The sequence below is a fragment of the Rhea pennata genome, chromosome 25 (genome assembly GCF_028389875.1).
Source record: "Rhea pennata isolate bPtePen1 chromosome 25, bPtePen1.pri, whole genome shotgun sequence".
Taxonomy (NCBI): domain Eukaryota; kingdom Metazoa; phylum Chordata; class Aves; order Rheiformes; family Rheidae; genus Rhea; species Rhea pennata.
Genome location: NC_084687.1, coordinates 5,717,543 through 5,742,398, shown reverse-complemented (window position 1 = coordinate 5,742,398; position 24,856 = coordinate 5,717,543). Strand labels below are relative to the sequence as shown.

Below are 24,856 nucleotides of genomic sequence, written 5' to 3'. Positions count from 1 at the left end.
CCCAGGTCTGCCTGAAGCCCGCTACCACAGACTGCTCCCAGCCTTCCCTGTGACTCGTTAAACCCCTGTCCCCGGGGGGCGGCCGGGCTGAGGCTCCCCTTGCAGCGGCGAACAAGAAGGGGCAGTAGGAAACCCGCCAGCCCGCTCAAGGCCGGCACCTCGCACTGCTCTGCAGAGCCAGGGCCTGAGCAGCGCCCGCGGGCAGAAGCCGCCGCTGCGCCCGCGCCCGCGCCGGCCCCCGCGGGCCGCCCCGGCGGCACGTGATCCGGAGCCCCGCCCCCCCGCGGCAGGGGGCGGGGCTGCCGCCGCCGCCGCGCGTGACGCCACGCGCGCCCGTCCAACGGCGGCGCCGCACGGAGCCCGGGCCCGCGCTGCCATTGGCGGGCGGTGATGTCAGGGCGGCGCGGCACCGCCCCCCGCCCGGCCCGGCGCCGCCCCCGGCCCGGCCCGGCCCGGCGCAGCGCGGCGGCGGCGGCGGGGCAGAGCGGAGCGGAGCGCGGTGCGGTGGCGGGTGCGTAGCGGCGGGAGGGAAGGAAGGGACCGGCCGCGGCTCTGCTGGCGGCCGCGGCTGCCTCGACCGGCCCCGCTCCAGCGGCTGGCGGCGCCCTGGGACGCCTGAGCCCTCGCCGGGCTGCGCGGGCGGCCTGGCTGCTCCGCGCCGTGCAGCCGCGGCGGGCGGGCGCCGCAGGCGAGCGCGCCTGCTGCCGCGGAACCCCCTAACCCATCCTCTCCCCCCCATGTTTCAGGCGAAAGACGGGTTCTGGAGAGTGGCATGTGCGTCTGAGGCTCTGCAGATGCCAGCTCGCGCCTGCAGCCTGCTCAGCTCCGTGAGTGACCTTAACTGGGAGCTTGCTGTTACTTTAAATAAGAGCTGTCGTTGCCCCGTGCTCTAAAGTGAGAAATTCCACCCTGGAGGAGCAGGAGGACATCGACACTGACGCCTGGAGCTTGCTGGTGTTGCTGCCTTTCCTGGCGGAGAGCACAAAATAGGCTGCAGCAGAGTAAAATCCCCCACGAGCTTTCTGACATAAGTTCTGAGCAAGGAAGGTACCACAGGAGAGAGTGACAAAGCCCTGGCAGTAAGAAGGGTTTTTCTGGACTATATCATTTCTAAAAGCCAATTTTTAGGTTCCTGCATTGTTCTTTGCTCTTTGCTTCATTTGTTTTTCTCCCTGCCTTACTGTGTGCTCCGTCACAGCAGTCCTGCTGCTGGAAGAAGACTCAGAAAGATGTGCTGAACTGTTACGCAACAACAACAACGGGAAGCTTGGGTGCCGTCTCAGCGGCTGCTGTAACTCACTGTGCTGGAAAGAGGAGAACTAGAGCAGATTCCCTGTAGTTCCCAGTTCTACCTGTGTTCTCTGTTCACTCAGTGGTTGGTGTCCCTCGTTCTGGGTTGTGCTTGATGGGGATCTCTGCTGTGGGACCAGTCTCTGTGCTCAAAAGCAAGCGAGCAGGGGTAGAAGAGGTGGCCTCTAGATGCTGGAAAGGCCATTTGTATAAGCTCCTGGCAGAAGATCTCTTCTGGCACAGCTGCTGGCTGTAGGCCCACCAAGCCAAGGGTCAGGATAGCCTCTCTGCAGCATGTCATCCAAGCCAGAGCACAAGGAGGCCCACCAGGCCAACGGGACTGTGCTGCCCATTGTGCCTGTGGACTGTTGTGCTGATCCAGACCACACGCAGTTGGTGGAGCCCTTGGAGTTCCTGGGATCTGATGGTGATGGGGTGGAAGTGGTGGTGCTGGAGTCCCGTGCCAATGCCAAAGGAGTGCGAGAAGAAGATGCCCTGTTGGAAAATGGCAGCCAGAGCAATGAAAGTGATGACACTAGCACAGACCGAGGTCCTGAACCTGCCTTGCCACTCAAAGAGACTTCCTTTTCCATTGGGCTCCAGGTTCTCTTCCCTTTCCTTCTGGCAGGCTTTGGAACAGTTGCTGCTGGAATGGTGCTGGACATCGTGCAGGTAGGACTGAAACCTCCCTGATGTGGGGCTGGGCACTGAATCTTATTTCTTTAGCCAACAGTTTGCTCTCAAGCTGAGTGAAGAGGCACTTGAATGCTGCAGCTAGTACAGCAGGTGGCAGGTGGAGAGGGGAAGGAGACCTTGTGTGCAGCCTGGGGTGGGGGTAGACCGGGGAGGTCAGGGAAATTTTGAAGAGAACCACTTCTCCTGGGTATTCTTCTGTCTTTAGCCAAGCTTGTATTGCTGAACTGGAGCAGGGATCCCTGATGCAGTGGCCTGATGGTTGACGTGTGAGCCGTGGGGGAGCAGGAAGGACCATCATCGTTCCTAGGGCTGCTGCTGCGGTCCCGTGGGTCCTGGGGCGAGTTGCTAAGGCTGCGTCTGTTCTGCAGCATTTGCAGATGTCCCCAGACTGGCACAGCTGTGTGGCTCATGTTATAGGGACCCAGCCCTTACTTGAGCATAGGAGGAGTGTGGTGCCTGCACTGAAGTTGTGCTTCACCTTTTTAGTTCAGCTCAGATATTTAGCTTAGATATGTTTCTGTGAACTAGAACCACAATGTCATTGTGTCAAAGGCCTGGGATGTATTTGCCACCCCCAGTATATAGAGAACAGGCAAAGGTCTTGCAGTCTGCTTTCTTTTCACTTTGTGAACCAGAGAGGGCTGCAGCTGAGACTGATTCCTGACCTTTATGATGTCTGGAGTGAGGGGAGAGGAAGCTGCAAGCACCCGTGCTCCTGCTCAAAGGAGGAGGCAGCAGCTGGCACTTGTGCAGCCAAAGCACCTGCGTGGGAATTGAGATGGCTCTGTTTGTTAAGTACTTGAAATAAAACACTCTCCTGTTGATGGCCATAGTCATCCCAGGCCCTGGTTCCGCAAGCCATGTGTCACCTTTGGTGTTTGCTAAGCTGATTCAGCATGCTTGGCTTGTCCCTGCCAGCGCAGATTCCCTGTTGTGGTGGGTGCAGGACACTTGCATGGTGGCTCACTCTAAAGGTCAAAGCCTGGCTGAGTGGGTTCTCCCGTACCTTCTTGTGTGCTTGAGGCACCCAGGAGTGACTGGGCTAATGGAATGGCTCTTCCTGAGAGACGTGTGCCGCTGAGCCTTTGGAAAAGCCAGCCGGACAGCTGGCTGTTACCTCTGGATCGAAACTGATGTATTGCCAGACAAGCAGTCTCATTAGTTCTTTTGCTTTCCCTAATAGGGAATTGGCCTCAAGGACTTGGCCACATCCAGAAGATGCCTTAGAAACCAGGCTGATTTAAGTACAATGTTGTTAGCATTTTCAGAAAAATGTGGTTTTAAAGAGCTGCCTGGAGAGCAGCTTTCCACAAAGCCAAGGAGGAGCTAAGCAGTAGCTTACAGGAACCTCTTTAAAGGAATGGTAGCAAGAGCTGTGTTACATGAAGTGTGTTTGATTTTCAGTCTCTGACATTGCCTCTGACTGCTCCACACTGGCTCCAAAAGGAAGTGAAGATGTTCCCTGGGGAGGAAAAAAAAAAAGAAAAAAAAAAGTGTCTCTGATTTTAAAGTAGTGTTGCAGATACCTGAGCCTAAAACTTGAATAGCGTTGTAAGTGCTCCTGGAATGGTGGGCAATGTGGCACTCATCTGGTTTGCTTAGATTTTATCTGGGAAATGTAAATTAACAGACCAGGGCTTCTGTGCCAGTCTTTAGCACTGGTTTTCCAAGCATGTGTCTTGGCTTATCAGCAGCATAAGCCCTTCTGCTGTGCTCTGAAAGACAGGTTGTGTGGGATTGTCCAAATACCCTGGCCAAGATGGTGAGTAAGGCACAAAACTCAATCTCCCATGAGAGGAGGCAGCCTTTTTAGAGCTGTGATCAACCAAAAGCTTTCCTTGAAGCACCTTCATTTTAGTGGGGCAAACAACCCCTTGTGGTACTTGGCATGAAAAGGCCAAACACTGGTCATTTGTCTGTACTATTGGCTGCAACAGTTGTCTCCAAGCTAATCTATGCGCCAATAAGGTGGTGAGGCTTCATGATGTTTAGATAAGTTGGGTTTTTTACATGGGTGAGAGATCAAGCTTTTTTGCTCTCTTGTCCCTGTAATGGCTATTTCTGCACACCTTTTCATACTGGTCATCCTTATTTCTCTTGATGCAGCTTGTTGTGCAAGAGAGTTGTGCACTTGGGCTCAGGACAGAAAAGGCTGCACTAAATTAATCCAGGATAGAGGGATTTATTGAAGTGATTTTCTTAGAAAAAAAAGAAGTGTTTTCCTTTGCAAGGTCCTTGTAAACTCATGTATGCCTTTTCTGGTTTTTCCTCAGAGCCCATGCTTTGAACTCAGCCTTAAAGTCTCTCCTGGAGAAAGAACAGCCCTTTCAGAAAGAACAGAGGGGAGGAGAGGGACAGGGGTGGGATACTGTGGCATACTGCTGTGTTCCTCTGTCTTTTATTTATGGCCATTAGAAATAAAGCTTCATAATTCCTCTGTTCCACAGCAGCTCAGCATGTAGCTATGCAGTATGTCCTGCCAACTCCTCTAACTCCCTTTAGCCTTGGGATTAAATGAGGCATCTAAATGCCATAGGGTGAAAAGGGGGGAAGGGAAACCTGTGGTTGCAGCTTGCTTGGCTGCAGAATTTGGAGAGCTGATCTTGATAACAGGCTTCTCAGAGACTCGGATCCTTGGAGGAAAGGAGAGAAGGTGCAGAAGAGGCAGCTTCTGCACTGGAGACAACAGGAGTTCCATGGCTTTGGAAGCAGCCATGGTTTGCAATGGATGGAGGGCTGCGTACACTCAATTTCCCCTGTCTTGAACAAATGGACTAATTGGCTAGCTGTAATTGGCCTCCCCACTGTGAAAACAAGCAGCCCTGGGCTTATGCTGTGCTGTCCTATTAATGTATTCTTATGAATTTACCTCTCGGTAGGGGAATTTGCTTCTGCTCTTTCTGGGATTGGAGAGATCTTTGGGCCAGGTGACATCTGATTGTACCAGCTGCTTTTTTGTGTGCAACAGAGCCCTGGATGATTGTTTTCCAGACTTGTCTGCTCCCTGGAGAGTCTTTGGATGGGATGGATGATAATTCATATGAAGCAGGGATCTGCTTATTTCCTCTTCTTGACTCTCTTTGGTGTTACCATCCTTTGTGGGGCGGGTCGGAGCAGGGCCAGCTGGGTGTGCTGACTCTGGAGCCTAGCTGGCCACCCAGCCCTTTCTTAGCAGGGCTCCTTTGCAGCGATTTGGGCCTGCTTTCCATCGCTTCGTCCTGTTGGCCAGAGCACCGTTTGCTCAAACCCACGGCAAGGTGCCTAACCCTGCTGAATAATGTGGGCTGGTGGACTGCCCTGGTAATTCTTGTGGAAGGTGTTAACACTGAGGGTTGCTGTCCTCTCACTTCCTCGACAGCAGCCACCGTATTGGTTGTAGAGGGAGTGAATGCAGCAAAGAAATCTTGGAGTAACTCTGTTTACTGTTGGCCTGAAAGCCAGCAGCCTGACTCACAGGCTGAGGAAGCAACATCCCTGGTAAACTTGCTTAGATGTCTGAAGACAAGGCTTTTTCCAGGTTTATTTTGGCCCTTGCTACAAGAGAGTGCAGGGCCTTAAATTCTGTTGTTAAAGCCACTTGTTCCTTGACTCTTTGTGGTGAGATTGCTTTCAGGGTGTTTGGAGGAGAGACATGCAGTATGCAAACTATTCACGCCAAGGCAGTAAATAGCTCTAACCTCCTTAGTACTTCCTTCCCCTCTGCTGAGCTACTGTGAATCACTGTGCCACTATAACCTGAGTGAAACCATACTGCTGCTTGCATCTGTGAGGTTTAATCCCCATGTGTAATGACCAAAAATGAGAAATGAGAGAGGCTGAGAAACAGCTGTTGTCCTGGAAGTACCTAGATGTCTGCAGGTGCAAAGCTTCTGAAACATAGTGAGCCTGGGAAGAAAAAAAAAAAAAAAAAAAAAAAAAAGCAAAACACAATGTGGGTCCTGGTGCTACTTCCAGAACCTCTGACAGGCTGAGGTCTGGTCTCGCGTGCCAGTGCTGCGTGGGAGAGACTGAGGTCTGTGGTGGCTCTGGCATCTGAGGAGACCTGCATTCAGAGAGACCACAGTTTAGTAGCGAGTGACCCTGAAGAAAGTGAGACCTAGCTCTGTTACTTTCTCTCCACTCTCCCTCCCCAGAGTTCAGGGAGGAGGTGCTGGAGATGAAATGTCCCTCCCTGAATTCTCTTCCAGGACACTGCTGAAAACTGGCCAGGGCCCGTCTCTCCCCAGCGTGGGGAGTTCCGTTTGGTGTGGAAGGGACTGGACAGCATTGGAGGATTTTGTTTACTATGTGATCCTGCCTCCTCACTCCCAAAAGCAGCTTCAAGCTTCTTGGAGGGGCTGTCACAAAGTGGAAGGGGATTTGAACACCTCAGAGTCCTGAATCTAAGTTTACAATGGTTCCCCTTCCCCCCCACTTTTTTTTTGTCTTCCCCAAACACTCTGGCTCTGGTTTTCCCCTTGGAGCTGCATCAGTGGGCACACGTCTCTGCAGAGCGCTTTGTTCTCTGCAGGAACCGGGAAGGCCTTCGAGATGACCTAAATGCCCATAAACCAGTGTTGTATAACATCTTATATTAAGAAAGTTGGCAGGGGCCCATAGGTCCTGCTCTTTGCAGTGAGCAAGCTGCTGATGTCTGCAGAAATCTTCTTGTTTTTCCCTCCCCAAGATGGCGAGTTCCCCCCCCCCCCTTCTCTAGGAACACCACTGTCTTGCTCAGGGAGCTGTTGCAGCAGGCTCCAGTTACAGCAGCTTCTGGTACCAGCTTGCAGTGCAGTGCAGACTCCTTTAAAGGTTAATTTAAAAAGCCAGGGTTAGGACAAGCAAGGTGAGGGAGGACTGCAGTTTTCTGTTAGCTGTTGCGTGATCCTTTCTCTACCACATCTCTTGAAGCAGGAAGAACCAGGAGACTCACCGAATGCCTCCAGCCTATGGTCAGACTAACAACAATGTTCCTTTCATGAAGTGATTCTGGTGGCACCCACCTTGTTCTGCTGGGGAGTGGAAGCATGTCGCTGGGTGATCAAATTCTGGATATTGCTAAGGGAAGTCCTGGCAAAGGATTCACCAGTACAGCAGGCAGCAGAATGATCATAATGCCTGCTAGGCCTACCTAAAAATAGAGACGACGGAGAGCAGAGCTCGCCTGTTCGTAGATGTGACCTTAAAGGAAGCACAGCCTGATGTGCTGCTATGTCAAACAAAATACTTCAGAGGGCAGGACTGATTCTCCCTGCTACCTCCTACTTCCTTCTCTTACTCCCCTCTGCAGCAGATGCTGAAATCAGACACCCTCTGCACTGCTTGTTCAGACCTTTAGTAGAGCTGAATCCTTTCAGAGCGCCTCTGGCAATAACGCAAAGGTCTCCCGAGTCAGGAGCTGAGGCAAGCTGTGTGTTAGGTGGTCTGAGCAGGCTGGCTGCCTGGGCTAAGGCTTTTTTCCTCGATACTGTCCATCACAGCAGTTGGGAGAGGATTGCTCATTGGATGGCGAGGAGAGATGAGAGTCTGGAGACTGGGTGACCTCAGCAACCTTGTCCTTGGGCAGTGAGAGGCTTGTGGGTATGCCTGAAATAGCTGAACGGCTTTCATCCACGCACCTGCGGGGTGGAGAGCACTGCTAGCTTGTGTTACCAAGCTGGTGGAAATGTTAAGAGATTTTCATGAAGTGACTAGAGAACAGCTTTTCCCTTTGAGGGGAAAAATGGTCCCAGGACTTTCAGTTCATCCATATTAAGCACTTACATGCCTCTGGTGATCAGAGTTGTTCTCAAACAGCTGTTCTACTGAATGCAATTTGAATACTATGTTGCAAAGGAGCTGGCAGGAAACTGGAATTGGCTGGCTCTTGTTGTCCCAGTGCTGAAGGCAAACAGAACAAGGAGTGGAAAAATAAACAAAAATAACTGAAGTCCTTCTCCACAGGAAGGTATTACTCATGCAGGTAGAAAGAGCTTTGTTTGCTGTAAGGTGTTGGCTGATTGCACTCCTTGTCCTAGAAAGAAATACGCATCCTGTTGGTTAGTTAGCCTCTGGCAGTCCAGTACTGGGCCCAGGAGAGCGCTGCAAGGGATGGAGCCTGTTGCAGGTAATGCTGTTAGCATGAAGAAAGCAGCGAAAGCCATGACTGTTAAGGCATTTGGAGTAAGAGCCAGCTTCTGAAAGCATGATTCCAGCGGTGCTTGGTTTCCTTTAAAGAGTGGTAGTTAGGGCAATGCGGGAAGCAGAGGAGTTATTTTGGACTTCTTGCAAAACACCCTTGAAAATAAAGAATCAGGCAAGGAGGCTTATGCAGTTGTGAGGTTTCTTGGGGGTGGTTTTATGTTTTCCCAGAAGCTAGCAGCTTTGCTGTGAGACTGCTTACCCTACAATTACTCTTCAGTTCTTTCCTAAATAACTGTGGCTGTCTGTTCTGCCTCATGCCCAGGGCAACTGCCCTGTCTCTAGACCCAGAATAGGTAGTACATACCTGAGCAGTGTAGGTGCCGTGGGGAGGGAGGACGTGCGTGCGTCCTCTGTGAGTTAAGGGAGAACAGAGACCAGGGTGGGCTGCCTTTTGGAGCTGGCAGCATCAGGAGACAGGAGGGCCTTACTCTAGAAGGCATTTGTAAAACACACATGTAGGAAATAGCTATAGGCTCAGACTGACTAAGCTTCAATGCTTCATTATACCAAAAGTGCAAATATTGAGCAAACTTCCTTCATTACTCCCTATTTTGTCCTCCAAATGTCAAAAACATTAAAAATACGGGAAAGCTCTAAGTGTGGCACTCGAACTGGAAGCAGAGTTGGGTAATCTGTTCAGGGCCACATAGGCAGTGCCAGATTACAAAAGCAGTGAAGTAAATGATGCTCAATTCCAAGCAAAGGTGTCTAACAGCCACGTGTGTGTGTTCTTGTTTTTTCTTTTACTTTTTTTTTTGTTTTTGTTTTTCACTTTGCAGCATTGGGATGTCTTCAAATATGTGACTGAGGTGTTTATCCTGGTACCTGCACTACTGGGCCTGAAGGGGAACCTGGAGATGACTCTGGCATCTCGCCTGTCTACAGCTGTGAGTATCCAGGGCAGGTTGGGGAAGAGAACAAGATACCTGATTTCTGGTTTTGGATGTTGCAGGGGAGGAAGGCATATGTATGTGTGGTGACTGGGCAGACGAGCAAAGCCGCCTTTGTGTGTGTGAGCCTGCGAAGGCAGTGGCCATGAAAAAGAGAGCTTAGCATTTGGCATTCCTGCAAGGTGCCTTCATCTTGTTTGACTGATCAGGTTTAAAGGCTCAGTAGTCCCTAAGCTTTGCTGAAGGTTCATTTCCTTGCCATGACTGCTCATGGTCCTGGAGGCATGGTGCATGAGAAGGATTTGGCAGTTTAGTATTTGGATCTATCTTTGTTTGTGAGGAAGCTGGGCACAGGCATGCCATCAAAGTGTTCAAAGCAGGTTAAAACAAGCCAGGTTCAGTTCAGGTAAGAAATAAGAAAGCTTGGAGAGAATTGTACTGCAGAGGCTAAAATGGAGGTGAGTTTGCCTGTCTGTTAGGTGGATTGACAGCCTCTTGAAGTTGATGGAGAGGCATGGCCAGGCATTGCTCTTTCTAGAAGTGTCACTCTTTCCTATGAAACAGTGAGCTCCTTGTGAGAGATGGGGACAGGCTCTGTTAGTTTCCTAGAACATTGTGTTAGTCCAGCTGTAAATGAATTGCTTTGTGTTTAAACACTCCTGCCACAACACAGCAGTTTGTCTTGGTAGCTAAGCAGGGCTAGAGAGAGACTGGCAACCTCTCCTAACAGGCACAATAATAAATAATCCTTCCTTCTGTAAAGCACCTTCATCTTGAGCATGATAGCAAGTGAATGCCTCATGTTTCCACATTTCATCGGGCATCCCATGATGGGAGTATAGCTTTGAATCTTGCATCTGCAGGGTGTTGGCTGCCTGCTGCCAAGCTTTAAACTCTGCTGGCACTGTGCAGTGACTTACTGGGAGAAACAGCCTTTGCAGCAAGCAGCGCAGACTTGGCACTGAGAGAGCAGAGGAGCTGACCTGCATGGGCCTGAGAGCGCTGCTCGGGAGGTGTTCACTGGGATGCAGAGTGGTCTGTCTGGGTGGTAGCAGCAGCACAGCTAGCAGAGAGTTGTGTAGTATTTCCTCTCAACCTTTCTCTTGTGGATTGCTGCAGCAGAAAGAAAAGAGTTGAAAGTCTCTCTACATCCAATCTCCTGGATCCTCTCGCATCCTTCCATCTTAAGCAATGGGGTGATGCCAGCTCTGGCTCTTTTTTACTGGTAGTTTCTTGTAGGCCTGAGGCCAGGGTTCCTGTGCATTTCTGGAAGGCAGCAGAAATGACACTTCGAGCGGTTAATCCACCTTTTGTCTCCTGCAGCCCCCCTTGTGCTTCATGCTGTGGCTCCCTTTAGGTATCCTAAGGGATGCTGCCCTAATCCACTGAACCAGTGGCACATAGGAGAGTACTGGTTACAGGAGAGGACTAGTGTCCTCCCTGCTCAGAGTCTGAGAATGGCTCTGCAATCTCTGGGGAGCAGGGAGGCAAGCAGTGTTTTCTAACTGTGGGCTCCCCCATGCACACACCCCCTTCACGCACCACCCCCTACACGCACGCACGCAAACACACACACCCTATCCTGGATTCAGCCCTTGCTCTGCTGCTGCTCTCTGCAGAAGCTGGGCATTGAGCTGCCTGGGGCATGACCGTGCCAGCATTACTTGGCAGAAGCTAAGCTCAGCTCTGCCTGTAGGTGAGCATGGGCTGTGAGTGCTTCTCCTCCATGCTCTGGTCCTCTCCTTTCCTCTAGGCACTGCTGGGGAGAGCGAAGCTGCCGGGAAGCCTCGTGCTGCACCTGGCCCTGCTGTGCTCCTGTGCCAGGGCTTGCAGGGACGGAGGCTGAGCTCTGCAGCTTGTGTTGCAGGCCTAGCTTTGTTTGCCCCTTCATTCACAGAAACAAATCTCTTTGTTTTGTTCATTCCCTATTGTTCAGATCATGTCAGGATCCTCATGGTCCCAGACACAGGACACTCTCCCTCTTGGCCTTGGCTTGTTTCTGGCCAGCTTGCACTTTCTAAGCATGGGCTTATCCAAGTCAGTGCTTGGCTCTCCTGGGACAAAGGCAGCATGGTACTGCTGTGACCTCTGTTTTCACCATCCTCGTCCCTCATGGGGCTGGCACAGAGCATTGCTGTGGCAGGCTTGGCAGAGAAATGAGACTGTCTTGACTCTGCAGAAAGTCTCAGGAATGCAAAACTTTCTCCTATCTGCTCTGGTGGCTGCAGCAGGGTCACTAGGATGCTGGCACAGAGAGCACCAGTCTGGCTCGCCTGCCCGTCCCTGCTGAATGGCTGCCACACTTGCGCCAGCCTGGTCTCGTGGTGCCTCCTACTGCCCCTGAGCTGACTGCTGTGGGGCGATGTTAGCTTGGCCATCAACCAGGCAGTGCTTGTACAAGTCCCCTACTTTGCTTTCCGATGGGAAGGAAGGCTATGCATCCTCTTCCTGGGTTGCTCTCTAGCCTTGCACACTACTTCTTTGTATCTGTGCCTGGTGGGATAAGACAACCTCTTTGGTTTTCATTTTTCTCCTTGTCCATTTTTTTCATCGGCATGAGGAACACACACAAATGTGAGGAGCGAGCCCTTCTCTCAGCAGTGCTTTGCGATGTGGTTCTTGTGTCCTTTCCACAGGAAGGCAGCCTGGAATGGTTTCTTGGACTGTGGGTTTCTAATTAGTGCCACATTAAGGCACCTCAAAAGTTCTTTTCACAGTTAAGAAGCAAAACTCTCCCATTAGTTAAAGGATTAAAATCTTGTTGCCAGTGACTACAGCTAGATTATGTTAATCCCAACCTAATTGCCATGTGGCAAGAATTTTAAGGTCAGGTTTCATATGGAGCTCAAGTTCCTGTGATGAATGTACTGAATGCTACTCTACAGTCAACTTTTTGTTCGTCTTCCCCCATTCCTTCCTCCTCCCTGCTAAACTTACCAGAAAAATTCAGCCTGGAGATGGGTGCATTTCAATGCTCACTGAAGTGGCTGGGCAGTTCTCTCAAATGCATGTGCACTAAGGAACACAGATGGACTGATTTATTGCTATTTGTACAATAAATCGGTACAATTTGTACTTCTGTTTTTGCAGAGATCAGAAAAGAAACCTGAGAGGCAGAAATTACTACTATATTGTTTAGCTGATGGGTTTGAAGAAGGGGATAGGTGAGGTGAGAGTTTGGCACTGTCAGCCAGTGACTCAGTTTTCTTGAGCCTCTCCCTTATGATTTCATGGTGACAAGCTTGCTGTTTCTTCATGTTCATGAACTTCTAATACTATAAGATTGTATCCAGTCTTCTATCTCTGCCTATCCATTCTCTCCAGGTTTTCCTAAAGACTTAGAAATGGCTGGAGAAGAGCAGAACCCTTATGCTGCATGATAACCAGCAACTTGCAGTGATTCAACTGGGGGGGGAGTCGGTTGTATGCCAAGAAATTAAAGTAACTTTCCATCTGTTCTGGTTAGTCTGATTAGCATCTCCTGCAGTTTTCGTGATGCCAGATGACCTGTGTGCCATGGCTGCTTCCTGCTACTCAGTAGGTCTCTACGTGGCATTAGCTTTGTTTACTCAACTTTTATCTGAAACGGTAGTTCTTGTTGCCAGCTCCCACTGCCCATGTGATGTCACTCTGGCCTTGCTCTGTACCGGGGCTGAGGGCACACAGATAGCTGACCTGAGACTCTCTGCCTCCCCTGTTTCCCTCCTGGCTGACCCAGGGAGCAGCATGACGCAACTGGGCCTGAGCCAGGTTTGACTTGATCATCAGTGAAGTGAAGTCAATGAGTAAATAAGCAGCAGTGCATGACTGTGCATGAGGACAAAGAATATCTTCTTGCCTTTGCAAGATTATGGCTGCTTCCCATTCAGCTGCAGGAGAGGGATCCTGTCTGGTGATCTGCTGTCCTGCCACTTGCACTCAGGGTATGTTGCCCAAATGACATTCACAGAACCACGTCACAGATTGTGAAGAGATTACAGAGCTGTGCCCTGAGTATACACGCACATCTCTTCTACCGAAATGTTCTTCCATAAGTGCTGAGAATTTGAGGGTATTATTCTCTCCTGTCTCCAGTACAGACTTGCATTGGTGGAAGGCAGGAATTTGACTGTTAATATGTGCAAAATTACATCAATCTTTTAAGTATGTAATGACATTATGGTATCTTCTTGCAGGCTAATATTGGCCAAATGGACACACCAAAAGAGCTCTGGAGGATGATAACAGGGAACATGGCTCTGATACAGGTAAGAAAATGTGAAAGGAGAAAAAAAGTGGGAATACCAGTGGGTTGTGAGAGTCCCATGGTGAAGAGTGTCAAAAGGCTTAAATACCTGGGTTTTGTTATTGCGTGACTACTAGGGAGAAAAACTTCTTGTCCCACAATCATCTTCCCATAAAAATTCATCCCATAGGTGAGATTCAGTGTCTCCCTGCCAGATGTCAATCCACCAGGATCATACCCTGAGTGGTGTTCCCTTCTTTCCCCATCTTGGGCCCATTTTGCTCTGTCTTCTTTGTGACTGCCTAATTCTTCTGTTTTCAGGTTCAGGCTACTGTGGTTGGCTTCCTAGCCTCAATCGCAGCAGTGATATTTGGATGGATCCCTGATGGCCACTTCAGCATTGACCATGCTGTCCTGCTTTGTGCCAGCAGCGTGGCTACTGCTTTCATTGCTTCCCTTGTTCTGGGTAAGAGAGAGACCCTGCACATCCTCTGTGCACCTCCTCCTAAACTGTTTGTCTCTCCTTGGCCTCATCCTGTTTTCTTCCTCTTTTTGGCTGTAGGCATGATCATGATTGGGGTCATCATTGGATCCAGGAAGATGGGAATCAATCCTGATAATGTAGCCACACCAATTGCTGCCAGCCTGGGGGACCTTATCACCCTGGCTCTGCTTTCAGGAATCAGCTGGGGCTTATACAAAGAGCTGGGTGAGGAGCAACAAAAGGCTTTTATCTCTCCCTGTTCCTTCCATGTGCTGCAACATCTCCCTCACGCCTCACCCTGTTCTCTTATCCTTACTGTTCTCGGGGTATATATAGGATGCCTGGCCTGGAAACTATCTCAGTTAGCAAGACCTAGTCAGAAGTGGTGAGGGGAGGAAATGGACCTTCTTATTGACTTGTAACTGCAGACAGTTTTGGCAGTGATTTGCATACATCCTTCTTAACAGGTAAAGTGGTAAGGGAGAGGTTTGCCTCCTTCCAAGTGTTAGAGGTTTGATCTCACGGCTAAAGCAGTGGGGAAAGGCAGCCTTCAGTCCTTTTTGCTGTAATCATCAGCTGGGGGAGTTCCTCGGTGCAGAGCTGCAGCTGTAGACTCCACTTTTCTCCTCCCTCCCTTCTGCCTTCCTTCCCCAGTGGTCAGGCTACAGAAGATAGGACTCAGCCAGGTTCAGCCCATGGTGAAGCTAGACTGGGAGATCTTGCCCAGGAGCAGAAGGTCAGAATGAACAGTTAGTAACTGAAGAGGACATTTCACTCAGAGCTGTTGATAAAGCCTCTGAGAGTGCATTAGGAGAAGGAAATGCCACGTCTCCCAGGATTGAGGATGGCCTAGTCTAGTTTGCCTGTCCCTGCTAGTGTTTCCCTTGGTTCTAGGGATGAAGGCAATTTGAAGGCAGGACTGTTGAGCTCAGCTAGCCTTGCCCCTCTGCAGCAGGCTGTCTCCTTGACATGTTGCCTCTCCTTGTTTTCCCCTCAGAGAGCAAAGCATATGTGAATCCTTTAGTGTGCGCCTTCTTCATAGCTCTGCTGCCCATCTGGATCATCATTGCCAAGAAGAATGCAGCCACTCGAGAAGTGCTGTACTCTGGTTGGGAACCAGTCATTATCGCAATGGCTATCAGCAGGTAGGAAGGCATGGAAGAGTTCTCAGACAAAAAGAGCACCTTTCCCTCTCAACTCTTTCAAGCTCTTAGCCCTTGATGGACTCTGGACAAGAGAGAGGGCCAAACATTCTCCCTCTTCTACAGTTCACTCTGCCAGGAGATGGAAAGTCTGATAATTCAGATAATTCTGATAATTGTGTTGCAATAAAGTACATGTTGAGGGATTTAGTCTTTGGTCTTTCTGGCAGCAATGGGAATAGCTCCTGCTGAAACTGTCTTCTGTTACCATGTAATAGGAGCTCCAGGAATATGCCCCAGCTGTGAGACCTAAAATCATGTGCGACAACCACAAGTGCAGGTGCATGTTAATAAGTGTATAGATCACCTGTGTGCACACAGCAGCAGTGAATACCTTCATGGTGTAGTGCTTTGTCTGAACAAAGAGTTACTAATGAGTTATTTCACTGAACTCTTCAATCTTTCCCCTGCAGTGTTGGTGGATTAATTTTGGACAGAACGGTTTCAGATCCAAACTTTGCTGGGATAGCTGTGTTCACACCAGTTATTAATGGTAAGTTCTTTCCACTCTGTTATTCCAGCTTTTGGAGGTTCTTGGCAGACAGAGTGAACTTGTCCTGTGAGCTTTATTTCAGATGGGATTAGGAGCCCGATTGTCTTTGATCATTAGTGAGACGTGGTCTTAGCCTGGAGCTTTACAGCACTGTGGCTCCCCCTGGTGCCAGCCTTTCACCAGAGGGGTTAATTGGCCTGGGAGATTATTGCCGAGAAGATACGCTTTCCAAATCCCAGGACCTCGTGTACTTTGGAATATTTTCCTTAGTTTGTTCTTGGTGAATCTGTCCTTTAGGCTATCTGAGCTTGATCTATGATTTGGGAACTGCATAGTGAGGCATGTAACATAGCCCAGGATAGGAAGCCAGCAGGGAGCCTACTAGCATGGGAGCTACTGAGTAATTCAAATCTGAGCTGTGGGGAAAGGCAGACCAGCCTGGCTGCTGGGCCAGGATCATGCAGATGCTGTGGGACTCACTCGTAGGCTTTTCCTGTCTAACCTTGCCAGGGTGATGGTGCCTGAGAATAGTCTTCATCTCCTGATTCCTTCTGACTGGAGAAAGACCTCCATCTTCTGAGAGTTATGTCTTGTGGCACCTGGTGACATAAAGATCTAGATTTGCAACACAAAGTCATTTAAATTTAGTTGCTTCTGGTATAAAGCTTTGAAATTCCTTTCTGCCTAATGGACAAGCGAACCACCTTTCTGCATTGGCAGCCTTTCAATAAATTGAGTTAATTCCACAATTTCATTACACATCATACAAAAAAGTAGCTTCAGACTTCTTGTGTCTGTTTTGGTGGCTGACTCAGGTGGGCTTTTTGTTTGGTTGATTTTTTGATTTTTTTTCCACATATTTCTTCCAATCAAAACTGCAGAAATAGAATTGCGTCTATTCTGTTAAGAGGCATAGGAGGACACTGTAGTGCTTTGTCTTGACCATTTACATCCTGCAAAAGTGCAATTTGGGTCAAAAATACGGTCCTGTGTGATTCCAGCATCTAGCAGGTCCAGGTCTGTTGGCCTTTGAAAATGGCTCCTTTTTTGAGCGTGTTTTAGACATTTATCTTACTGCTCTCTCCTTATCTGCAGGCGTGGGTGGCAATCTGGTAGCTGTGCAGGCTAGTCGGATCTCCACTTACCTGCACATGAGTGGGATGCCTGGAGAGAGCTCCGAAACAGCCCCTCGCAAGTGCCCCAGTCCTTGCAGCACTTTCTTCAGCTCAGGTATTCAAGTGGGGAGATGAAATATATTTTGTTCTGCCAGCACCAGCTGCTGCAAATGGCTGGATAAACATGTGTCTGTGGCAGTCACGGGAACACTGTCAACAGAAATAGTGACTGAAGTCTGCTCAGAGGCAGCTGTCAAATCATGGATGCAGCTAGTTTTCTGGCCTGGCCTAGGCTGGCCTGCCCTCTAGAGACAGTCAGACCTTTAGAATCGTATAATCAGTAAGGTTGGGCAAAGCTGCTATGCGAGAGGACATAACCTATTGGATTAGGAAAACATGGAGCAGAAGTCCCATGCTCTGTCTAATGCTGTAAATCCTCCACCCTCTAAATCTTTTCCAGATGTGTCTGGAACACTAAAACCTGCCCTGAGGCTGCTTGAATGTTGCATTTCTGCTGGGCCTGTAGAGCTGCAGGAAGTTTTCACTGATGAAGGCTTTTTAATGGCTCTGTTATTTAGCAGTCGTGTGACAGAATAGCCCAAACTTGTATTCCAGCACAGAGCAGGAGCAGAGATTACTCTCTCAATTACCTAGAGAAGGCCTGATAACTTGTAGCCTAGGGCCTTCAGGGAAAGGCTGTCCCTGGAAAGGGACCACATCTGGCTCTGTTCACATGTATCAGCCATTAGGTATTTGCATTTGAGGAGCAGGGGGGGTAACAGAGAGATGATGATCTGAGAGCTGTCAGTAAACTGATCACCAGACAAGGTACAGACAGACCTCCCTGCTTTATTTGCTCTGAGAAAATTCAGCCCTTCTGAGGAAGTTCTTGAAAGCTCTGTACTGAGTGTTGTCAGTGCAATGTGTCCTTGGGCATTTCTGATGCCTGTTTTTCAAGGTACCACCTTCCAGCTCACCTCTGGGGGAGTGGGGGGGGGTGAGGGTCCAGTGTGCTGATGCCTGGTTTTGATTTGACCGCAGTCTGCTGCCTTGTCACCTGGTGCCCAGGAAGTGGTCTGCAGAGTTGCTGTGTGTTTGGGCATCTTTAAACCTTTAATTCCTTCTTCTTTTCCTAACAGATGTGAATTCCCGCTCTGCTCGTGTGCTCTTTCTTCTGGTAGTGCCTGGACACTTGGTTTTTCTTTACACCATAAGCTCCATGCGAGGTGGACACACTACACTCACTTTGATTTTCATACTCTTCTACATGACAGCTGCACTTCTGCAGGTAAGCACCAGACCTCGCTGGAGTCTTTCTGGGGCTGTAACGCCCCTCAGACTGGAATAAGGGGGCATGAACGGTGGGAAGCTGTTCCCCCAGTTAAGTTGTAGACAGATTGCTGAGGTCACAGCGATGTTCCCTATGTAGAAGGTTTATGTGCTGGGGAGAGGTAGTCCCAGTAGGTTGTAGTTGTCAAAGGAACAGGTGTCAAATTAAACAAATCTTTCTTTGATACCTGTACATACAACTTAATTCATCCTTCCTCGTGTTCTTGACAAATTTTGAATCTATCTTTGGTCTTTCTAAAGTCCTCTGATAGCAAAAGTCAATTCTCTTTTATGTGTTAATAGCTATTTTAAAACTACTGATGAAAAAAACAAGATCTGGAATTTGCAGGGAGCCAGTGCCTCATAGGGCTCTTCCTGCCTGTTCCCTGCCTCTCCTGGGTGGGTAGAGACCTGGCAGCTCTGCTAATGCAGCGCTCCCAGTCTCCTCACAGAGGCTGTGTGAACCTGTAGTAGTGACTGTTCTGAGGGACTTGCATGGACCAGGGTATGCATCTGCAAAAGCTCAGCAGCCACTTGCCTGAGTCTGCCTGTGCCAGAGGGAAGGGAGAAACACTGGTTAGGGAGTTTCCTGCTAAGCCCAGCTACGCTTCCCCCTACTCCCCACCCCTTCTGCTTGTGGAAGCTGTGGCTTGTTTCAGTGTCCCCTAAAATCAACATCTGAAGCGAGCTTGAGGAAATGAGTCAGAGCATCCATCAGAGGCAAAAGCAGAGTGCTGTCATCTAGGAGGCTAAATTTAGGTTGTGAACTCCTGCTTGGTGTTTGGGCATTTAGAGGAGGCTTCCGCTCACAGCCATTCTGCAAAGCCGCTATAGTGAGCAGCCTGCAGGCTTGGGAGCGCTGGCAGGGGAACTGGTTGCAAAGGAACTGCAGTGCACTGGCTGCTGCTGTCCCAAGCGTGGCCTTCCCAGCCCTGGAACCAACAGAGCCATTAGCAGCAAAAGTCCTGCTGGTCACTTCAAATGCTTGTCTCAGACCAAAGGCTTGAGGGGTCTGAGGACTGGATGTGGATTTCTTTTGTCTTTGATTAAACATTGTTACGGATCTCCTCATTGTATTGAAACAGGTGGGGACGATCATCACACTCTGGTGGTTTCAGCTGCTGGGAAGTTGTTCTTTTATTCCTGGAAGCCAGATGTTGCTGTCCCTTTCCCAAGTTTCCTCCACACTTCTGAATCCCCTCTTTAGCCCCGTGTCTCTTCAAGCATGTTGGAGTTCGATTTGGAAACAGAGATGCCAAATTTAGATGCTGGAGGGTTTGGGTGCCAGCATGCTGAGTTCCTTGTCTAAGCCTAAATTTAACGGTGACGTGAAGCTGAGGGTGGTAGTTGGGGAGGAGAGTCTTTCAAAGACATGGAGGGGTTTCACATGCCATGGGGCCCACTGAAATTTGCAAGTTCATCATCATGCTGTACATCCGTTGCTTTTAGGATGCAGCCTGCAATAAATGCCTGGATTGTAGTGCTCAGCAAGGTTCTCTGACCTAGCAATGGAGCTGCTGGCTGGATTGAGGTTCTGCATCTCTGAAAACTGGCCAAACTGGCCTCCTCAGCTGGAATTGCACCAATGTGATGCACCTTGAGGACTGGGATTGAGGAGGTCTGGATTCATGGCTGATTTGATTCTTTTCTTTCTGACTTTCAGGTTCTCATTCTTCTGTACATTGCTGACTGGATGGTGCACTGGATGTGGGGCAGGGACCTCGATCCTGACAACTTCTCCATCCCATACTTGACAGCACTTGGGGACCTGATTGGAACAGGTCTCCTTGCTCTCAGCTTCCATATCCTCTGGCTCATTGGTGACCGGGACTCTGATGTGGGAGACTAGCTCTCCTCACTGCTCTTCTCCTTCTGACAGCTCTCCTCCTCATTTTTTTTCATTTGTTTGTTTCTTTTCTTACACCTTTGCTTTCCTTTGCTTCCTCCCCTTCTCTCTCTTCAGACTTCACCTTTGATACTGGATTCTCATTATTTTCAATGGGAATTTTTATGTGGTTTATATTTCAAGCCAAGTTTGTACAGAATATAAATCTAGTTTTAGGAAGGACAAAAAAAAGTGTAAAGAGACAATCACCAAGTGCAATTTCATAGCAGTTGTGTCTAAACCAAGGCTACAGTGAAGATACTGATCAGTCAGATCATATAGGTGGTCCACCCTGTCCCAGTCACTAGAGGTGAAGGGCTGCTTTTTTTCGCTTCATAAGCGTTTTAAATATTGGAGGTAAGGTTCAGATTTATTTTACTGAACAGGCACCTTCTAGCAAAGTACAACCTCGTGGATGAGGGCATGGGGTATCTTCTGTCTTCTCTGCCTTGTTACCCTCCTCCCTTGTGTTCACTCTCTGAATCCCTGTCCTGTGCCTAGTATCCAAAGCATGCGGCCCTCCAAAAGAGGACTAGCAAAGACATGTGAAGAAGGGCGAAACACTTGTTTTCTGTGTGCCCACAAGAAAGGCAAGTGATCTCAGGCTTGAGGAGTGCAGAGCCCTGAAAATCTGGCTGTGAGTGGGCTGGTCTTTGCTTACAGATTTAGGCTGGAGAACAAAGCTGTCTCAAATATAGCTCTGTTTTGCCAACCATCCTGCAGCATCTGCATCTCAGAAATTACAAACTCCTTGTTCTGTCTCTCCTCATCTTTCATCTGCAGATGGAGGGTGGTGATTGTGGACTGAGTTCAGCTACTACTGTGTGCAAAAGGATATGCTCTACACTTTGTCTAAGGAGGCTGTGAGCTAGCCCCATCCATCACTCTCCCTCTGCTGCCTGGCAATGCTCAGCTGAAGGAAGCAGAGATTTGCTGGAGCTGTAATGGGTTTTGTGCGCAGGGCTGTTACGTGGCAATCTCTCCTCTGTACTGGAATAGGCAGAGCACTGTTTTCATGGCGGCCTGTTCAGGATGGGTGGAAAAATAGATCCTGTTTTTTGTGTTAAGACTTATTTTTTCACGGTGCCCTACACGGTGCTGCTGAAGGGCCCATTGTGGCTGTGAAGAGGCCGTTCAGCTATCGCTCACAGCTGAGCCTGAGGCGCTGCAAAGCTGGGAATGTTACGCTGTCGGTGCCTCCTAGAAAAGGATGTCCATGTTCAGCCATTGGCTGTAGCTGGTATGTGTAGGTGCTAGCTGGGAAACAGGTTAGCAGCTACAGCCTGATTTCTGAAGTCTGAGTCCTGAAGTTCAGTGCAACTCTCTGTATGGGACTGTAGCAAAGGAACCTGCTTGCCCTTGATACAGCTTGTGAAATCTGGGCTCAGGACTACCGCCTGGCTTGCAAGCAGTGGCCAAGTACGCTGCAGGTGCAGGGCTCCCTGCTCTGTTACTTTCCCCTCTGCTTTTTGTGCTATTCGTCTAGGTAACGGCTGAGATGCGTTCTGTTATCCTGCTAGTACGCACTGGAAATATTTTCATGCAGCCTGCAGTGGCATAATGAGAGAAAAACTGTTCTGGCTGTGTGAATACAGCATTTGGAAATGGTCTTGCTGAATGTTGTTGGCACTTAACGCTATTTAATTTTCCCATTTGGATCTAAAATGATTCAGTAAACTGGATGCAGTTTGGTGTAAACAGGTCTGACTGACTTGGAAACTTCAGCCTGTTACACTATGCTTAAATGATATGCTCAAGCAGATAGCTTCATTCAACCGCCTTTAATGTATGAATATAAATTGAGTGCATAATTTAAGTGTGTAGGGGGAAGCTCGTAACATCTGTGAAGGATGGAAAAACACAGTATATTGTGTGGAGCCTAGTTTCAGTGCTCCAATATGCAAAACTTGGGAAGCTGCCAGTATCTTGCAAACCTCTGGGGATGCCTGCAGTATTCAGTACAGTAGCACCTTGCATCTTGATCCTGAAATAACAGCCAAGCTCTCATTTTAGTTAGCTGTGTGGCTCAGTGCTACAGTTCTGATCCTGTTCTGGACGCACTGCATGTCCTATTTATTTGCAACTCCAGAGTATAACCCCAAAGCTGCTGAATTTGTGGTTGCCTGTAGGCTGCTGCTTTTCCTCTTCATTTTTTCTTTGTCTTAAGTGTGTTCCTCATAGCAGAACATGACCATTCTTGATTGGCTTGATTTCCTCATTTAGGTTAACTTCTGTATTTCTCACACAGGCCTTATTGAAACCAATGCTTGTTGTCTCTTTTGCTTTCTGTCCCAGCAACACTGGGCTTCTGTGCTCAGGTGGAAAGAGGTGCAATGTGGTGCTGGGCCTGCTGATCATCTGAAATAAGGCCAGGTTAGAAGATGTGTTTGTTACACTGGACAATACAAGAAGTAGCTGAGTTCTACAAAGACCTGTGCAAGTGCAGCCATTTAGTTTTTAGGTAAGGAGAGTTTTGTTAGAAACTGTTCCTTCCCTGCCCCCCTCCCCACACACACACTTGCACAAAAACAGGAAAGGCTGAGCTGAATGCGCCCTTTTATGATCCAAGTCAAGAACAAATTTAGACTGAAATTGGGTATTGTCCGAGCCCAGAGATCTGGTTCCAGTGTTGATCCTTACTCTGGAGACAAGCATGTTGGAAAGGAAGCTCAGGATTAATGGAAGCTAATTCTGAAAAAACACAGACAGATGCATCTGAACCAAGCTGCAGTCAGTCTTCTGCTTACTCAAGAGCAGATTGCTGAGGGACCACTGTATTGCAAGTTGTAGAAGAATCCTGTCATGTTTCAGTATGTGTATATTAAGTATTCCTATTTTTAACGTCTTTACTGGTTGTAGAATTTGGGAGACAGAGATCTGACTCTTACCTTGTCAGAATACTGACTCTGGGATCTTACGAGGGGCAGGTGATGCATTTTCAGATGGAGTTCCCCGTTCTACCTTGCTAATGTAGTGTCAGGCTTTCTTTCCCTCTTCTGCCTTTGAAATGTTTCCTTTTGTGACATCGGCTCTGAACTTTATACTCTTCACCGTGGTGACTTGACTGCTCACAAACCTAATTTGGCCAAGGCATTGTCCTCTCAAAAAAACCCCCCATAAAACAAACCAGCACCGCCTGCATCCCCCCAAACCCTACTGTACTGAAGTCTTAGCCTAGAGACTTCTGGAGTATTCCTGCTCACCTGACTTCTCTGCCTAATGTTGAGGAATAATTTGAGATGTCCTTCCATTAACACTTAAGCTTATATGTGGGAAAGTCTCCTGGTCTTTAGGTGTCATCTAACTATCTAATTCCCTTAGAAAGAATCTACCACTTGTGGTCTCATCTGTAAGATGTAGGGACTCAGAGGTGTCATGCTGCTAGGGTGATGCTGTATGTACAATTTTATAAGGTTTAGGGTGTGTATGTGTGTGGGGGGCAAAATAGGTCAGGGAAGAATCTAATTTAAATTCTCAGAATATTGAAGGATGAAAACTTTTTCCACCAATTGCACTCAAATGCATGCCTACTTTACATCTGACTGCAAATGAAAAAAATACTGGTTTACTCTTTTTATTAAAGGAAAAAGACTGTCTTAATTATTTATAGTTCCTATAACTGAATTGACAGATGTCAACTTAACTGATAAATTATATTTGGTTAAATAAAGATGACATTTATTTATGTGGCTTGTGGTGTCTTTTCTCCATAAGGCCCTCACATGAGAAGTTATTAGTCGTAACAGCATATTGTTGCATCTCCTATCTCCTACTTCAGAAGTATTACAAAATAGTTAATCTCCTGGGGAGCCTGATTCTTGTCTGTTTCTGGACCTGTTCTCTGCTGGAATGTTTCATCAGTCTTAGTGGAGAGAGACCACTGAAATCTGAGGACACGGTTAATTTGCTAATGTTTCCAAAGATGTGTTGCAGAGAACCCAGCAGCTGCTGAGAAATGGCTGATCAGACCCTTGTGCCTATAGTGATGCAACCTCTGCTAAAATGAATGAGCTTTCTATTTTGCTGGTCATGATGACAGAAGAGGGCAAAATAACTGCCAGGGACAAGGCATTGCATGGCGCAAGGCTGCAAGCCTGAAGCAGAAGGTCCTGAAGGGCTCGGTGTGTCGTTGCCCCACCTGGCAGTGGGGAGAGGAGTGACTCCCTGCTGCGGGGGCTCCAGCAGGCACGTGTTCGCATGCAGCCGAAGGTCACTTTCCTACTCGTGTTTGTGTTAATAGATTGTGGCAGTGGCTTATACAAGTGCTGCCTCTGGCTTAATAATTGATTTGAAACATGTTGTGTTGCCAGAATTAATAACAGATTATGTCCCATCTATTCATTCCATGGGTCTGCAGTGCAGCCACTCTTGCGGTTGAAGTTCTCTTTCTCTCTACTCTCAGTTTTTGCAGCTTAGCTTACACAGAAGATTCTCTGATATGTAGTGGAATGAGGTAAGAAAATAAAAATTGTTTTGTATATCAGGCAAAATACAATTAATGAAAATGATAGATTATAGCCTGCCAGCTTTTAGTGAGGCCAGCTTCTGGTTTGCTTTTGGGTAGCCGCAGGTAGCTAGACATGAGTTCCCAGCAGGAAATGCACAGGTTTGTTTTTCAGCCACTTGGTGTGTTGGAAAGCCCTTCCCTGGCTTTGTCGTTGCAATGCCTGCAGCGAGGGCCGCTGTTCCACGTCATCCGTTTGCCTGAGTGTTGCAGGAGTACAGCACATGCGGTCCTGTGTGTTTGGGGGATGCTGAGCAGCATCCTCAGTGTGCAGCAGCTGCTTGTCCTACGAGGGCTCTGGGTTCTCCCCCGCTGTGGGCTTGCGTTGGGTTATCCTGTGGCCTGTTTCCGGAGGGGCTGCTCCCCCTCGCTGCTTGCCTGAATGACGATCACGGTGGGTAGTCCTAAAGCAAACCTACAGCAGTGCTGAAGAGTAGGGGACAACCAGCAAGGCCTTGCTGACTCTGAATCTTCTCAGAACCTGTGTCCTGTTGCCTGAAGCGTCACATTATTTCCCTGTACACTAACTATCAGTGTACTGAGGCACAGGAGGTGGTCTCTGGTGGCAGTTCTTTTGGTTG

At 48.7% G+C, this 24,856-nt stretch overlaps 1 protein-coding gene across 1 annotated transcript; it reads left to right on the top strand.

Annotated features, from left to right (window-relative positions):
• The first annotated feature begins 433 nt into the window (after positions 1-433).
• Positions 434-23,454, top strand: SLC41A1 (solute carrier family 41 member 1). Its single transcript, XM_062595017.1, has 11 exons — positions 434-511; positions 747-1,962; positions 8,928-9,035; positions 13,214-13,285; positions 13,585-13,729; positions 13,826-13,972; positions 14,745-14,892; positions 15,363-15,442; positions 16,538-16,672; positions 17,697-17,845; positions 19,550-23,454. Exons 2-11 carry the CDS (start codon positions 1,585-1,587, stop codon positions 19,733-19,735), a joined length of 1,548 nt encoding a protein of 515 aa, XP_062451001.1. The 5' UTR covers positions 434-511; positions 747-1,584; the 3' UTR covers positions 19,736-23,454.
• Positions 23,455-24,856: the final 1,402 nt, after the last annotated feature.

Coding starts and splice junctions, on each gene's coding strand:
- SLC41A1 (XM_062595017.1), top strand. CDS start 1,585: ATGTCATCCAAGCCAGAGCACAAGGAGGCCCACCAGGCCAACGGGACT. Junction 13,730..13,825: donor CATTGCTTCCCTTGTTCTGG/GTAAGAGAGAGA, acceptor TTTTGGCTGTAG/GCATGATCATGATTGGGGTC. Junction 17,846..19,549: donor TGACAGCTGCACTTCTGCAG/GTAAGCACCAGA, acceptor TCTGACTTTCAG/GTTCTCATTCTTCTGTACAT.